The sequence below is a fragment of the Notamacropus eugenii genome, chromosome 1, assembly GCF_028372415.1.
Source record: "Notamacropus eugenii isolate mMacEug1 chromosome 1, mMacEug1.pri_v2, whole genome shotgun sequence".
Taxonomy (NCBI): Eukaryota; Metazoa; Chordata; class Mammalia; order Diprotodontia; family Macropodidae; genus Notamacropus; species Notamacropus eugenii.
The window spans coordinates 583,730,212-583,746,519 of NC_092872.1; the positions used below are offsets into that span (position 1 = coordinate 583,730,212).

Consider the following 16,308-nt stretch of genomic DNA (forward strand, 5'->3'; position numbering starts at 1 on the left):
GTGTCAGACCAGAAGCACATTGCATTGCAGAGTTCAAAAACGCCTAGGGAGAGGCTGTACATCAGGTCAAGAGGACTCTCCAGACCTGAGATGGGAACAAATGCAAACTGGCATCTCTTTCCCTTACTACTCAGTTCCACATCACAGATCCAGGACAGATTGAGAAGGGGATCTAGGAATGGGAGTGACATAGGAAGAGAGATCCTGGGCTTTGTCTATGGAAAAATGAGTAAGTTCAGAAGTCAGCAGCAGCAGTAATGTGGTTCAGACCTCAGGCCTACTGCAGGCTCATTCCCAGCATCTATCCCAGCCTCCAGAGGAATAACTAGGACAGGAATCCCACATGAAAGAAGAGCTTACAATTCTACCACTTTGAATATAATTTTCCAGCTTGCCTATAGCAACCATGTCCAGCAGCAGTCTACTTTTGAACAGATCCAAACCCAAGTCAGGAATTTACAGGGCTCAGAACAGGGGGGCAGCAATTAGACTTTGCCCTAGGTCAGACCGCTTTGGGAGCATTGAAAGCTTGGAGATAAACAGCCTGTCCCTGAGATCCAGAAATAACACAATATTCTTGTGTTGATCTTGGCTGATTAAAACAAATACAATATCTTTTAAAAATAGAATAATTTTTTTTTTAAAAAAAAGCTTTTTTCTAAAGTCTTAACCAAAGATGGAATTTGAACATATATTTCAATTACTTTACTTGACATAGCATCTTTTATTTTCCAGGTAGGAAATAGTTTATACATAGTACAAAGCAAGCCTAAATAATATGTTGTTTGCTATTTCTAATTATGGGATGCCAGTAAGAATTCTGCTTTGTTGATACTCATATTGCTAGATTCATATGTTTTTAGATTCCAGAGCCTAGAAACAGAGACTATACAATATGTGGGGAAGCTTCCCTAAGGCACTTTGCAACCTTTACTTGATAAGGAACAAGAAAGAATATAGAGTCTAGCTTATTTACTGATCTTTGCTGTACCTCTTCTTCTCTATAGATGTTTGTCTTTAAGAAAAGTGCTTAAATATTTAAGTTGAATGGTAAAAGTTTATAAGTATATTGTTATATTTTTATTAAATTCAGTTAATACTTATTGAGTTCCAATTCTTTTAATTTTTCACTAACGTATAGTATTTTCATATAAAGACAGGAGTCAGCAACTAACTTTTAATAATTTAATAGTTTTTAACAATTTAACTTTCTTCTTTTCCATATAATGCCAAAATAAACTTGGAAAAGATTCTAGGCTACCTGAACCTTATATTGAGTAGCATTTGTTAAGTATTCATCTATTTTGTGTGTTTTAGATTTGAATCGTATTGGAATCAATACCAATGGTGTCTAATAAGCTTGTTATTAAGGTAAGTAACACTTAATCTTCTATATGGTGGATAATAATGTTACTAAATTCTGTGTCAATTAAAAAATTAAAGTATGCCTTGTTTCTAATCTTTAAATCTGTGAATACTCTGAAAACTTGAAGACTTTTTACTGTAGGTGGCGATTATATGTGATTTCTAACCAGGATAGATAATTGTCAAGTTAAAAGACCAACTTGTTTCCTTTTAGCTAAATATGAGATGTTACCACAAAATTCTCTGCTCTTTTCTAATTGGCTCTTGGACGTCTTCCTTCTACCCTCTGACTTCCTCCTATTTCTTTACTGGTTGGTGTTGGGGACATCTTAGGCTTAAAAAAAAAGTAATGGTTCCTTTGGGCTCTTTAAGAAAATTTTCAGTGATTTCCAGCCCTGAGGACAGGCAGTCGAACAGTGAAACTGAACCCTCTGTACATACTCCAACTTGTTCTCTTGCTGAAGCCAAAATAATGGCAGGATAATTTTATAATGCTAATTTTCACCCCCTAATTCCATATGAAATGAAAAAGATGAAATTCAAAATGTAAGCTGTGTCCCAGTTAGGTGGGTAGGGACCTATGCAGATCTTCCATAAGTCTGAAAATGCACTTTTTGGACTGAATGAATTGAATTTTGAACTGAATGCCTTAGAGACATCTCAGACTCAACATGTCCAAAACTGAACTCATTATCAGTGTTCCCCAAAACTTTTCCCTTTCCAGTCTAGTAAGTCTCAGATTTATAACCTCCACATTGTCCTGAACTTATCCTTCCTGCCTCCATCTAGCCAACTGTTTGCTTCATTTTGCTGTTTCTACTCCTTCAACTTCCTTCATATCTGACCTTTTCTCTCTACACACACACACACACACACACACACTCACACATGCACACACACTCACACACGCACACACACTCACACATGCACACACACTCACACATGCACACACACTCACACATGCGCGCGCACACACACACACACACACACACACACACACAGAGCTATTACCTTAGTTCAGACCTTTATCCCCTCTTGTAGGGATTATTGTTACAACTGCCTAACTGGTCTTCCTGATCCAAGTCTCTTCCCCACCCCAGCTCATTCTGTGTACTACTGCCAAAGTAATTTTTCTTAAGAGCATGTCTGAACACGTGACTCCCCTACTCCATCAACTCCCATGACTTCCTGTTGTTTTTAGGATTTTAGGATAAAATTTAAACTTTTCTCTTGAATGTACTTTACAGCCTGGCCCCTATCTGTCTTTCCAACTGTATTGGATATTACTGCACCTACCATACTGTGCATCCCAACTAAACTGACCTATTTTCTATACTTCACACATAAACACACACCTCATTTTCCATCTCTGCCTTTTCATTAGTCTTTCCATATACCTGGATTACATGCCCTCCATTCAGCAGAAGAGTCCCTCTATTCTTTTAACGTGATGCTTAATCATTATCTTCTTCATGAAACTTTTCCTGATTCCTGTTCATTGCTAATGTCTTCCCTCTCAAACTACAATATATTTAAATACTTTGTGTGAATTTATATTTTTTCACTTTATACTTTATGTATACATATGCATATGTATATGTACATACACACAGACACACATTTTCTGCTCCATTAGAATGTAAACTCGTTGCACAAGGAGATTGCCAGCCTTGTAGGGTACTCACCCTTGAAGAGAAGGCTTTTGTCTACAAGTAAGTATACACTGTCTTTTAAGTGTGATAATCTATATTAGATGTTTTGAAATTTCTATACCATCTTGCCCTTCATAACTACTAAGAGTTCTAACTTCTTGCATTAAAAATATTCACCTTTATTTTTAATAAAATGTCATCTATCTCTATTTCTAAGTCCTTTTATTAGTTTCTGCATCTCATTTCTTGGATTAGTTAGGTATTCAAGCTCTGGTTGATTGAAACAACACTATGTTGAAAAGATGTATTCTAAAAGTTAATACTGTTGGCTCGAAGGTTTCCTTGTTTTCCTTTTTCTTTCCATTGTGGGTGGGGAAATTTATTTTATTAAGGCTTGATTAATGAAAACCTATTCCTTATTGTACAGGCTTGTAAGCCTAGGAATATTGTAGATACTGACACTGTGACAGGCTGACCCATATTTAAAAAACAAACCTGACTGGCTAGGTTTCTGTGGAATGTGGGTCTGGCTGTGTGTTCTTCTGCAGGACAAGAGAGCTAACAGTAATGATTCCTTTATTCCATCTTACCGCCCCTGCTAGTTTGCTGTCTTTTATATTTATCCTTAGCAGAGTCTCATTTTTATTGAAGTTGTGGAAATTTGTTCCCTCTAAAATTTCTCTAGTGTTCTTTTTGATTTTTTGCTCCTTTCTATTCATTCCCTCCATACTATTCTTATATCAGTGGGATGATTTCATGTCCTTCCCTGGATTTGTTCATTTAAAGTCTGTTTTTCCTTTTGGCATTTCTTTTTTTTTTTAATGGGATTTCAAGGCCAGAAAATTTGTTAACAAGAATCTAGTCTACTGGTGATAACTCTAGTTAAATTTTTTAGTTAAAGCTTCTAGTTAAAAAGTCATACTGCAATTTTAAGCTATTAAAGTTTAAACTGAACTGTTCTATAATATAAACAAAGTATTATGAAGGAGATATGGAGTAAAAGATACCATCAAAGAAATGTGTGAGCAAAAAAATTGTCTGGTCTCATGATTAATATGAAAAATTGCATCTCTCTGAGGTCACCAGTTACCTCTCTAGAATACCTGGTATTCTAGAACAGATGGGTGACCAAAGGGCTGCATGTGACCTGTAACCCTCCTGGAAATACCCAAACCAGATTGAAATATAATTGGGAAAATTTTATAAATGTAATAAAACATAGAAAATATTACTATGTGGTTTTCTAAGTCAATATGCCACCCCCAGGGATGCTTGTTCCTGATTTAGTGGCCCCTTTTTCTATTTGACATCATTGATATAGAAGGTACCTGAACTGAACTTACCATCCTTCCCAAACCTGTTCTTCTCCATGACTTCTTTATTTCTGTTTTCTGCTTTCAGTTTTAACTTCTGTATTTGATAGAAGTAAAAGAGAAGCAGATTTAAGCTAATATATCAGGGGGAAAACAATGAAGAATTAGATTTGTCCAGAGTAGAATGGGCTACTTGGGTAGGTTGAAGTATATCAGATATTGAATAAGCATTTGTCAAAATGTTGTGAATAAATCCTCCATCACCCAAAGAAAGATTTTTAGGAGAATATGAATAAGAATCCTACAAACCAATATAGCATGGTGATAAGTCACAGATCTGTTAAACTGTAAATTTAATTTTTTTTCTTCTCTCTTTTTCTCAAGTTCTTTAAGGGAAGGAACATGTTTTCTAATTCACTTAGTCTAAGAATAGACTCACTGTAAGATAGGTAGGTACTCAGTACTCATTTCATAGACCATGGAAAGCGTGAAACTTGGTATTTCATCTCTCGTGTCTTTGCTGGTAGAAAAGATAGAAATGTCTCCTTTGACCCAAAGGTTATACTAGTAGGGCTACACTCCAAAGCACAAAGAAAGTACAAAAGGACCCTTCAGTACAAAGATTTCTACATCAGCTCTTTTCTCTAGCGGCAAAGAACTGGAAACTAAGATGGTGCCCATCAGCTGGGGAAAAATCACAGCAATAATGTAAGAGCAGCTCATAGTTATAGAAATCTTTAAAATGTGCAAAGCAGTTTATAAAAACCTCATCTTATCCTTATAACCCTGGCACTATAATTATCCCCATTTTACAGTTGAGGAAACTGAAGCAGGCAGAGATTTGAGTCACTTTCCCAGGGTCAGATGGCTGGTAAGTGTTAGAGGCTGTATTGGAACTTAGTTCTTCCTGACTCCAGGGTAAACACTCTATCAACTGGGCCATCTAACTGTCTCATAAATTATGGCACATGAATATATTGAAATATTTTTGCACTATTAATAAATTTCAAGGAATAAAATGCACACTCATTTTGGTATGAAAACCTATCTTACAATACAGGAAAGTGGGGGAGAAGGGGATAAGCAGGGTGGGGGGATGATGGAAGGGAGGACAATGGGAGGAGGGAGCAATTTGAAGTCAGCACTCTTGGGGAGGGACAGGGTCAAAAGAGAGAGCAAAAGAAATGGGGGGCAGGATAGGATGGAGGGAAATATAGTTAGTCTTACACAACACAACTATCATGGAAGTCATTTGCAAAACTACACAGATATGGCCTATATTGAAATGCTTGCCTTCCCAAAGAGAATGGGTGGGGAAGGAGGGATGAAGAGATGTTGGAACTCAAAGTTTTAGGATCAACTGTTGAGTATTGTTCTTGCAACCAGGAAATAGAAATACAGATAATGGGGTATAGAAAGTTATCTTGCCCTGCAGGACAAAAGAGAAGATGGGGATAAGGGAAGGGAGGGATGTTAGGAGGGAGGGCAGATTGGTGATAGGGGCAATTAGAATGCTTTGGCGTTTTGGGTTGGCGGAAGGGAGAAATGGGATGAAAATTTGGAACCCAAAATTTTGTGGAAATGAATGTTGAAAACTTAAATTTAAATACAAAAAAAATAAATTTCAAAACAGCTTCAGACAAAAATCGGTAAAATGAATGTGTATATACATATAAATGTATTGACATAAACAGAAATGAGCAGAACTTAATAATACAGTAACAGGACCTATTATACAGAAACTATTTATACAGTAACAACATTGTAAAAGAAAACAATGAATAAAGACCTAAGCACTCAATTCAAAACTGTGTCTAACCATGGTTCCAGAGGACTGATGAAGAAATATACTTTCCATACTCTGCTAGTGAAGTGACGAACTCAGTGTACAGAATAAGACATCATACATGTATTTGGGGGTATATGCTAATATGGACTTTGTTTTGCTGGACTATACATATTTGATTCATAGATTTTGTTTTCCTTTCACTTTTTGGGGGAAGGTATAAGGGAGAAAACGAGTTGGTGGGGAAAGGGATGCTGACAGTAGAGTTCCCAACATGAACATAAAAGAAAAGTAAGAAAAAAGGTCATTGTTAGAATTTTTTTTAATGCACAGAAGAAAGCAGAAGGTCTATAAGAAACCCAAACAGTACAGCCTTGAAAACATGTTGGATATGTTATATTCTTAGAAGGAGAAACAAGCTCTGCCTGCAAATTGTCAGCTGCGTGTGCAATATTCTTTTTCTGTTCTGCTTTGTATAGGAAAATGCACATCTTATTTGGTGTTAAGTTCGGAATTTAAAAATAGGAAAAAAGAATAACAAAGACTAGAAGTTGTTAATATGTTTTCCCCCTGAAATTCAATAATTTTTTCAGGTTAATAATTTTAGTTATTAGGGTTAAGAAATTCTACTTGAATCCTTACAATATAGTGTTTTGGAATAATTTAGTTTTTCTTTATTTTCGACCAGAACTTAAAACTTCTGTTTTGATTATTTGCCTGTTGAGGTTTTTTGTTTGTTTTGGTTATTTGGCCCAGACCCATGATTTCATCAGGTTAGGGAATTAACTGTTGAGAAAACTCACTTTACTCATGCATATTGATACTCTATCTGCAACTTCAAGTCTTCAAGTTTTGATTGAAGAAGCAGAAGGTTAATTTTGTGACTTTCAGACTTTCTCTGAATCACTCAGTTGACAGAGGCACATTTGGAACGCACTGCTTCTTACCTCTGAAGCTCAGTGACTGCTTCTTAGTATACAATAGTGACTTCAGTTACTAAGTAACACTATAAAATTCCTAAAAGATATTTCACTACTTTATAAGAATGTAGAAGTTAGTTAACTTCTTTGTGTTTGGCAATATTTTAACAATTTCAGTAGAGGGCATCATTGTCCTAGGTATACAGAATACCTTTAATTTCTTTGTCATATATTTTGATCAAAGAAGAATAGTGAAACAAGTTCATTTTATGATGTTTCATTCACAGTAGCATTATCAAACACTAAGTGCCTTTGCTAAATTGCCTGCTTGCCACTTTTTCTGTTGTACACATAAATATTTCTCTAATTGCAACCCTTAACATGCATTTATATTGCTTTTATGGTATAGTATTCTTCATTATAATGTACCATTCCCCCAAAAAAGCATAAATAAAAATACTGTAATCATTATATAAACACATCAGATAGTGTATTGAACATTTACTATAAAATAACTTTATTTAAATTGGTATCAAGATCACATAATTTTGATGGCATATTACAGATATTTCAGAAGTTTGATGGATGTTTTCTGATTTGCTCTTGCCTTCTAAGTGTGATGTAATTGAAGAAACACTTTAATTCTATATTTACCAAAGGGGAAGGGAATAAGCACTTAATATTTGCCAGGCATTGTGCTAAGGCACTTTACAGTTATTATCTCATTTGATCCTCATAAAAACCCTGAGAGGTAGCTACTATGCCCATTTTATAGTTGAGGAAATTGAGGCAGATAACAGTTAAGTGACTTGACCCAAAGCCCCACAGCTAGTAAGTGTCTGAGACTTAGGTCTTCCTGACTTCAGGCCCTGTACTCTGTCTACTGTGCTACTTAGCTGCTGAGTGTGTGTGTGTGCACGTGCATGTGTGCATGCAGCAAGAAGACAGAAGGAAAGCCAGAAGAGAATGACAAACAGTGCAACTTTGAAAATTACAGGTTAGAGTTGTTATATACTTAAAAGAAAAAACAAGCTAAATATAATAGATTTTCATTTCTATGTATGGTTCTCTTTTTCTGTTCTACTTTGTATATGGAAATGCTCTTTTATTTGGTGTTTCTTAAGTTCAGAGTGAGACAGAGAGAGAAGGCATTAACTGCTCTCTCTAAATTCAAGTTGCCAAGATCCAGTGAACTCCAATACCACAGTACTGAAAGAATGGACAAATGGAAGTAGTGAACCTCTTTTAATGATCTCTGTACTTGTGGAAAATAGAGAAGTTGCCTCAGAATTCAAGAAGAGCAAATGTCTTACTGTTCAGAAGGCTATTAAACTTGACTTCCAATTCCTAATGGAATGATAGGACAATAGTAAAGAGATGAACTGAACAGCAACTGATGCTTAAAGAGAGTCAGCATGGCTTCATCAATTATGGGTTATATGTCAAGACATATAACCACATTTATTTTTTTGACAGAATTACTAGACTGATAGACCATTCACCACTACACTATTAAAGGTAGATAGTATGTTCCTATAATCAATCTCCTTACTTTTCTTGGGTATAAATTCTCTCATAGCCATTTTTTCTTTTCTCTATTGCATTCTAAATATTACTCTCCTTTTCAGAGAAAACAGAAAAGTCAGGGGACTAGTTCTCTCTAATTCACATCTATCTTCTTTGACCACTGTTCTACTGAAAGTTTTATTCTTTTTGTCTTCACATTTTCATTCTTTAGAGCTTTTCATTACTTGTGAACTGTCTTTCCTATTGAATTTTTGGCCATAGAGTCCTACTCTCCATAAATCTAGAGTGCACAGTTAATGCCCAGCTTTCTTTGCCTCTGGCATAAAATTTAAGATGACAGTGTTACCTTCCTGCAATGTTCCCTTTTCCACTCCAGGAAAGTTCTGCCTTATTAATGAGAATCAGATTTCTCTATCTTTTTGAAGGATGTCGTTATTATTAAGTGAAATCATGAAATGGCTAGCAACCTGTGTTTTTAGCAATGAGAAAAAGGCCTAGTATAAATCTAGGTAAATGAAGTTCTTCATTACTATTTTGTATTTCTGTGACAGGCTTGTGATATATTAAATTTTAAAACATGTACAAAGTTAAAAGAACAATGTGTGAGATAAAAACAGCTGGATACTGTAATGTTAGAAATGCCATGGACAGTGCATGATTAATTGTCAGATGATTGCTGCAGACAAGTGTTACTGGAGTTCAGAAGAGGAAGAAGACAGTGGTCTAGGAAGTTTTTATGGAGGAAGGATATGAACTTTTTAGTGAATGATGGGTAGGAGAGGTGGAGTGAATGGGGAGGGGATTGGGAGCCTGGAAAGATAAATTATGGAACTTGTACTTTATAGAATTTAAGGATTGGGTTGTTATTTTTTGAAAGGTTAATTTCCTTACAGTCCCATTTTCAACTGTTTGTGCAACTTTTGGCAAATCACTTAGTGTTACTGGCCCTCAGTTTCCTTATCTGTAAAATGAGGATTTTGGAATAGATGAACTTGACAACCTAAAGTTTCATAAGAAGACTATTTCTGTAGCTTATTATGAAGATAGGTTTGGGGCAATGGGAAGAGGAAATTGTGTAGGCTATAAATAAATTTGTAGATATCAGCTTATATGTACAGAAAACATGAAGTTTTACACTATTAGAACAAATAATCAAATGTGGTATATAAAAAATGATAATACTATTCTTTATTTTACATGGTCATTTTCTAAGCTTAACAGTAGATGGGCTATCAGGTGATCTTTTTAAAAATTATATTTATTTATTTTGTTAAATATTTCCCAATTACATGTAAAATAATTTTTAACCATCTTTTTTTAAATTTTGAGTTCCAAATTCTCTACCTTCTTTCTCCTCCTCCTCCTTGAAAAGTCATGCACTTTGATTTCTATTATACATGTGAAGTAAACATATTTCCATATTAGACATATTGCAAAAGAAAACATAAACAAAATAAAACAGTTAAAATAAAGACAGTAAAAAGTGTGCTTCAATCAGCAGTCAGAGTTCATCAGTTTTCTCTCTGAAGGTGAATAGCATTTTTGTCATGGGTAATTTGGAATTGTTTTACATAATTGTATGGATTAGAATAGCTAAGTCTTTTATAGTTCACCATCCTTACAATATTGCTGTTACTAAAAAATGAAGCCAAGATGGTATAGTAGAATCACCTGAGCTCTCACAAGTTGTCCTCCAAATAACTTAAAAATAATGACAAAAATAATGCCTCAAATAGAATTCTGGAGTGGCAGAGCCAACAAAAGGTCAGAGGGGAAACAGATTTCCAGCCCTCAGCAACTTAGGAGGTCCAGAAAAGGGCTGTCTCATTGGGGTGATAGTCAGGCCCACCTGTGGCAATGCCAGCAGCAAACTTTGGAGGGAGCTAAAACAGTGGTGATAGCAATAGCTTTTGGAGCTTTCAGCCCACAGTCTGTAAGGGGTGGGGAGAGTGGGTCATAGAACTGATCAGAAAGACATAGTAGGGGCCTCACTACTGGCACTGGGTTCAGGACTCTGTTGCATTACCCAAATGTAGTTCTAGGTTGCAGTTCAAGGGTTAAGAGGAGTGCTGGTCACAGTCCCAGAACAGAAGAGTGCATGTGGTCATTCAGAGGGACCAGGTACCCTGGTCTTAGTTCCAAGGCAGAAAGGAAAACTAGCACTTGTGACTACAGGAGAGCAGGGCAATTGGCTATAGTTCCAGGTCCAAGACAAGAGTGCTAGTCTTGGGAACAGGGTACCTTTCTGGGTGAAGACTAGTGCACAAGCCAGGAGAGCACTTACCACACGTCTCCTCACATCATAGCACTTTAGAAGCACTGAAAGATTACAGACCCCGCCCCCCGCCCACCTGAACTAGTCCGGAAAACAGCAATACAAAAAACCTGAAGCTTAGAACTGTGTATCCTCCACCACAGGAAAAGAGCCCAATGTTAACATAAAGCTAAAAGTAAAAAAAAAAAAAATAGACTAGAAAAATTAGCAGACAAACCAACAAAAAGAACCTGATGATTTAAAAGTTACAGGTGACAGAGAAGATAAAGAAACCGTATCAGAAAAAGACACTGATGTCAAACACTTAGAAGCAAAGTCTCAAAGAAAAAGGTTAATTGAGCCTAAGCTCAACAAGAATTCCTGGAACAGTTGAAAAAGCCTTTTTAAAACCAAATAAGAAAAGTAAAGGAAAAATTAGGAAAAGAAATGAGAATGATGCAAGACAGTTATGAAAAAAGAGAGTCAACAGTTTGGTAAAAGAAGCACCAAAAAAAAAAACCAAACAAACAAACCTGAAAAAATAGAAAAAAGAATTGGCCAAATGGCAAAAGAGACAAAAAATCTATTGAAGAGGACTTCTTAAAAGAAAGAATTAGCCAAATATAAAAGGATGTGCAAAAACTTATTGATGAAAAGAACTCCTTAAAAAATAGAATTTGCAAAATGGACAAAGAAGCACAAATGCTTGCTGAAGAAAATAATTCCTTAAAAATTAGTATTGCTCAAAAATTAGAAATACTCCACGAGACATCAAAGAACAATAAAACAAAGTCAAAAGAATGAGAAAATAGAAGAAAGTGTGAAAAATCTCATTAGAAAAGTCATTGCCCTGGAAAATAGATCCAGGAGAGATAATTTAAGAATTATTGGAATACTTGAAAATCACGATCAAAAAAGACATTATCTTTCAAGAAATTATCAAGGAATACTCCCCTGATAGAAACAGAAGGTAAAATAGAGAGGGACAGTATCTATATGTAATCTCCTGAAAGAGATCCCAAAGTGAAAACTCCCAGAAATACTATAGCCAAATTCCAGAGCTCCCAGGTCAAGGAGAAAATATTGCAAATAACCAGAAAAGAACAATTCACCTATTGTGGAGCCACTGTTAGGATCACACAAGCTTTAGAAGCTTCCATTTTAAAGGATGAGGACTTAGAATATGATATACCAGAAAGCAAAGGAGGTAGGACTATTGCCAAGAATAACCTACCCAGCAAAACTGAGTTAATCCTTCAATAGGAAAAAGATGACTGTTTGATTAAATAGAGGACTTTTAAGCATCCTTAATTAAAAGTCCAGTGCTTAATAAAAAAAAATTGACTTTCAAATACAAGAATCAAGAGAAGCTCAAAAAGCTAAACATGAAAGAAAAATCATAAGGGATTCAGTAAGTCTAAGCTATTTACCTTCCGATAAGGCAGAATGATATTTATTACTCTTAAGAACTTATCATTATTAGCGCAGATAGAAGGCAGATATGTAGAGGGTACAGGTATGAGCTGACCACGATGGGGTGATTTTAAAAAAGTAAACTTAAGGGGTAAAAAAGAGGAATGCAGTGTGAGAAGGGGGAAGGGAGCAGAAAAATGGGGGAAATTATCACACTTTAAGTAGAAGCAAAAGGAACAGCTTTTACAGTGGAGAGGAAAATGGGAGATTGGGCAGTGTTTGAACCTTACTCTCAGCTGAATTGGCTCAAAAAGGGAATAGCATTCTCAGTTGGATGTTGAAGTCTCTTTTACCCTCCAGGGAAGTTGGAGGGGTAGGGGATAAGAGGCAGAGGAGGTGGGCTGACAGAAGAAAAGGTGGGCAGTGATCAGAAGTAAAACAGACTTTTGAGGAGGGACCGGATAAAAGAAGAGAGAGGATAAACAGAAAAAATAGGGTGGAGGGAAATACAGAATGGGTAATCATAACTCTTAATGTGAATAGGATGAACTCACATATAAAATGGAATCAGCAGAATGGATTAAAAATCAAAATCTAACATTGTTTACATGAAACGTATTTGAAACAGAGACACACAAAGTAAAAATGAGCAGCCAAAGCAGAAACTATTATGATTTAATTGAGGTTAAGAAATAGGTGGGGATAGCAAACATGATCTTAGAAAAAGCAAAAGCAAAAATAGACCTAATTAAAAGAGATAAGCAGAAAAACTACATTTTGCTAAGAGGAACCATAGACAATGAAGTAATAGCAATACTAAATGCATATGAACCAAATGGCATAGCATCCAAATTCTTAAAGAAAAAGTTAAATTAATTTCAGGAGGAAATACAGTAAAACTATACTAGCGGAGGAGGTCAACTTTCCCCTCTCAGAGCTTGGAAAATCTAACTAAAATAAATTTTAAAAAATTAAGAAGATGAGTAGATACTTAGAAGAGTTAGGTATGATAGCTCTCTAGAGAAAATTGAATGGGAATAGAAAGGAATATACCTTTACAAAAATTGACTTGTATTAAGGCATAAAAACCTCACAACCAAACACAGAAAAGCAGAAATATTAAATGTACCCTTTTCAGACCTTAATACAACAAAAATTGCATTAAATAAAGGGCCAAGGAAATGTAGATTAAAAATTAATTAAGAACTAAATAATTTAATGAAAATGAGTGAGTTAAAGAACAAATAGAAATAATAAACAATTCCATTAAAGAGAATCACAGTGATGAGTCAGCATACTAGAATTTATGGGATATAGCCAAAACAGTACTTAGTGGAAAATTTATATCTCTGAATGCTCACATTAGTAAAAGAGAGAAAGAGTAGATCAATGAATGAGGCAGGAAATTTTTAAAAAACTAGAAAAAGATGGAGAGAATTTGGAACTCAAAAATTTTTAAATGAGTACTGAAAATTGTTTTTAACATATAATTTTGCCTGAGTATAATTATACCCCCAGATGCCTCCAGAAACCTTTAAATCAAAACTAATTCTGGAGTGAACTCACAAGAGAATGGAATAAAATAATTTTCTAGTCCAAGACAGCTTAGAAGGTTGGCAGGAAAGCTCTGTTGCACCAGGGTGGGAGTGGAACACAATCCAGCAGAGGCCCAGCAAACCATCAGTAGGCATTGGGGGCAACTGAATCATTGTGGCAGTCTTAGTCTCAGACAACTGGCTAGACTATAGGGTTCCCTTTGCTGGCACCTGGAGCAGGCCTCTTGCAGTGCCCATTTTTGAATCTGAATCACAGTCCCAAGGTGAAGAGTGGCACTAGCTCACCAGAGCTTATGGCTGCATGATACTAGGACCCTGGTCACAGTTCCAGAGTGGAAAAGAGTGTTTGTGGTCACTCATAGAACAGAATACAGACCGGGAAAGTAAAAAACATACCTCTCCCTAAACCAAACCACCTCAGGAGATCTAAAAACTTACAGGTTCCAGGTTCCCAGAATTATCTCTGAAACAGCTACACATAAAACCCAAAGCTTGGGACAGTATCCCTTCTATCTGGAAGCAGAGCTCCACAAAATCAAAACTTCTATACCTAAAACCTCAAAGAAAAATGTGAATTGGTCTCACACCATGGAAGAGCTCGAGAAGGCTTTTAAAATCCAGTAAGAGAGGAAGAGGAAAAATTGGAGTAAGAAATTGGTAAAAGAAATTGGGGGAAATGGCTTTATGAGACATCAAAAAACAATAAAACAAAATCAAAAGAATGAAAAATAGAGGAAAATGTGAAATATCTCATTGGAAAAACAGTTGACTTAGTTGACCTAGAAAATAGATCCAGGAGAGAGAATTTAAGACTTACTGTACTAGAAAGCCATGATCACAAAAAGTGCCTAGGCATCATCCTTCAAGATATTATCAAGGCAAACTGCCTAGGTATTCTAAAAATAGAGGGTAAAATAGAAAGGGAAAAAATTTATATATCACCTCCTGAAAAAGATAAGTGAAAACTCACAGGAGTATTATATGTGTGTGTTCGTCCTTCGTTGCCAAAGAAGACCATGCCATCAGAGAAATAATGACATGACTTGCACTTGACTTTTTTGGGAGTGAGGGAGGGCTGTGCAGGTCACCAGCCTCACTTCTCCTCCAGAGTCATCTGAATCCAGTGACCAGATATTCATCAGGATGACTGTAGATGACCCAGGATGAGGCAGTTGGGGTTAAGTTACTTGCCCAAGGTCACACAGCTAGTGAGTGTCAAGTGACTGAGGTGAGAGTTGAACTCAGGTTCTCCTGACTCCTGCACTGGTGCTCTATCCATTGCACCACCTAGCTGCCCCCCCCAGGAGTATTATAGTCACATTCTAGAGCTCCTAGGTCAAGGAAAAACATTGTAAGCAACGAAAAAAGAAGCAGTTCAACATGTTGGAGCTACAGTCAGGATAACACAAGATTTAGCAGTATCTACATTAAAGGATTGGAAGGCTTGGAAGGTGTCATTCCAGAGGGCAAATGAGATAGGATTACAACCAAGAATCACCTACCCAGCAAAACTGAGTATAATCCTTCAAGGGAAAAAAATAGATAGTCAGTAAAATAGAAGATTTTGAAGCATGCCTGATGAAAAGACCAGAGCTGAATAGAAAATTTGACTTTCAGAGGTAAGACTTAAGAGAAGCAGTAAACAGGAAGTAAAGTGAAGTAAACCGAAAGAAGAATTATAAGGGATTCAATTAAGTTAAACTGTTTACATTCCTACATGGGAAAATAGTACTTGCAACTCTGAAGAACTTTCTCATTTGGGCAGTTGGAAGGAGCATATGTAGACAGAGGATGTGAGCGTAAGATGAGTATGATGGGATAATTATCTAAAAAAATTAAGGAGTGAGAAAGAGGAATGCTCTGGGAGAAGGGGAAAGGAAAAGGTGGAATGGGATAAATTATCTGACAAAAGGGAGGCACAAAAGAGTTTTTACAGTGAAGGGGAAGATGGGGGGGCAAGGGAGTGGGGAACATGTGAACCTTACTCGCATCAGAATTGGCTCAAAGAGGGAATAACATACACACTTCATTGGGTATAAAAGTCTGTTCTACCCTACAGGAAAATAGGAGGGGAAGAGGATAAGAGAAGGGAGGGGGGCTGATAGAAGGGAGGACAAATTGGGGGTGGTATAAAAGTAAGAAGCAAAAAACTTTTGAGAAGGGACAGGGTGAAAGGAGAGAGAACAGGATAAACAGAAAATAGGATGGAAGGAAATACGTAGTAATTATAACTGAAAAAAATTTATAGCGAGTTTCTCTTATTTCTCTGTAGAGAACTGAGTCAAATTTATGGAAATGAGCCATTCCTCAGTTGATAAATGGTCAAAGGATATGCACAGACAGTTTTCAGACAAATTATTCAAAGCTAACTATGGTCGTATAAAATGCTCTAAATTGCTATTGATTAGAGAAATGAAAATTAAAACAACTCTGAGATACCATCCCACACCTTTACCCTTATTGGGTAATATGACAGGAAAAAAATGAAAAATGTTGGAGAGGATATGGGAAAATGGAGACTA

At 36.2% G+C, this 16,308-nt stretch overlaps 1 protein-coding gene across 14 annotated transcripts in view; it reads left to right on the forward strand.

Moving 5' to 3' along the window:
- SLX4IP (SLX4 interacting protein) overlaps positions 1-16,308 on the forward strand; it is a 250,977-nt gene that overhangs the window by 29,249 nt on the left and 205,420 nt on the right. For 13 of the 14 annotated variants that reach the window (XR_011972535.1, XR_011972532.1, XR_011972534.1 and 10 more), the window contains one exon: positions 1,318-1,371. The exons of the other annotated variant lie outside the window; for it this stretch is intronic. Coding sequence is in view for 6 of the 13 variants with exons in the window: in XM_072634462.1 (XP_072490563.1) it covers positions 1,345-1,371 (27 nt within the window). In the remaining 7 variants the exon portion in view is untranslated. The remainder of the gene's footprint in view (positions 1-1,317; positions 1,372-16,308) is intronic. 14 annotated transcript variants of the gene reach the window in all.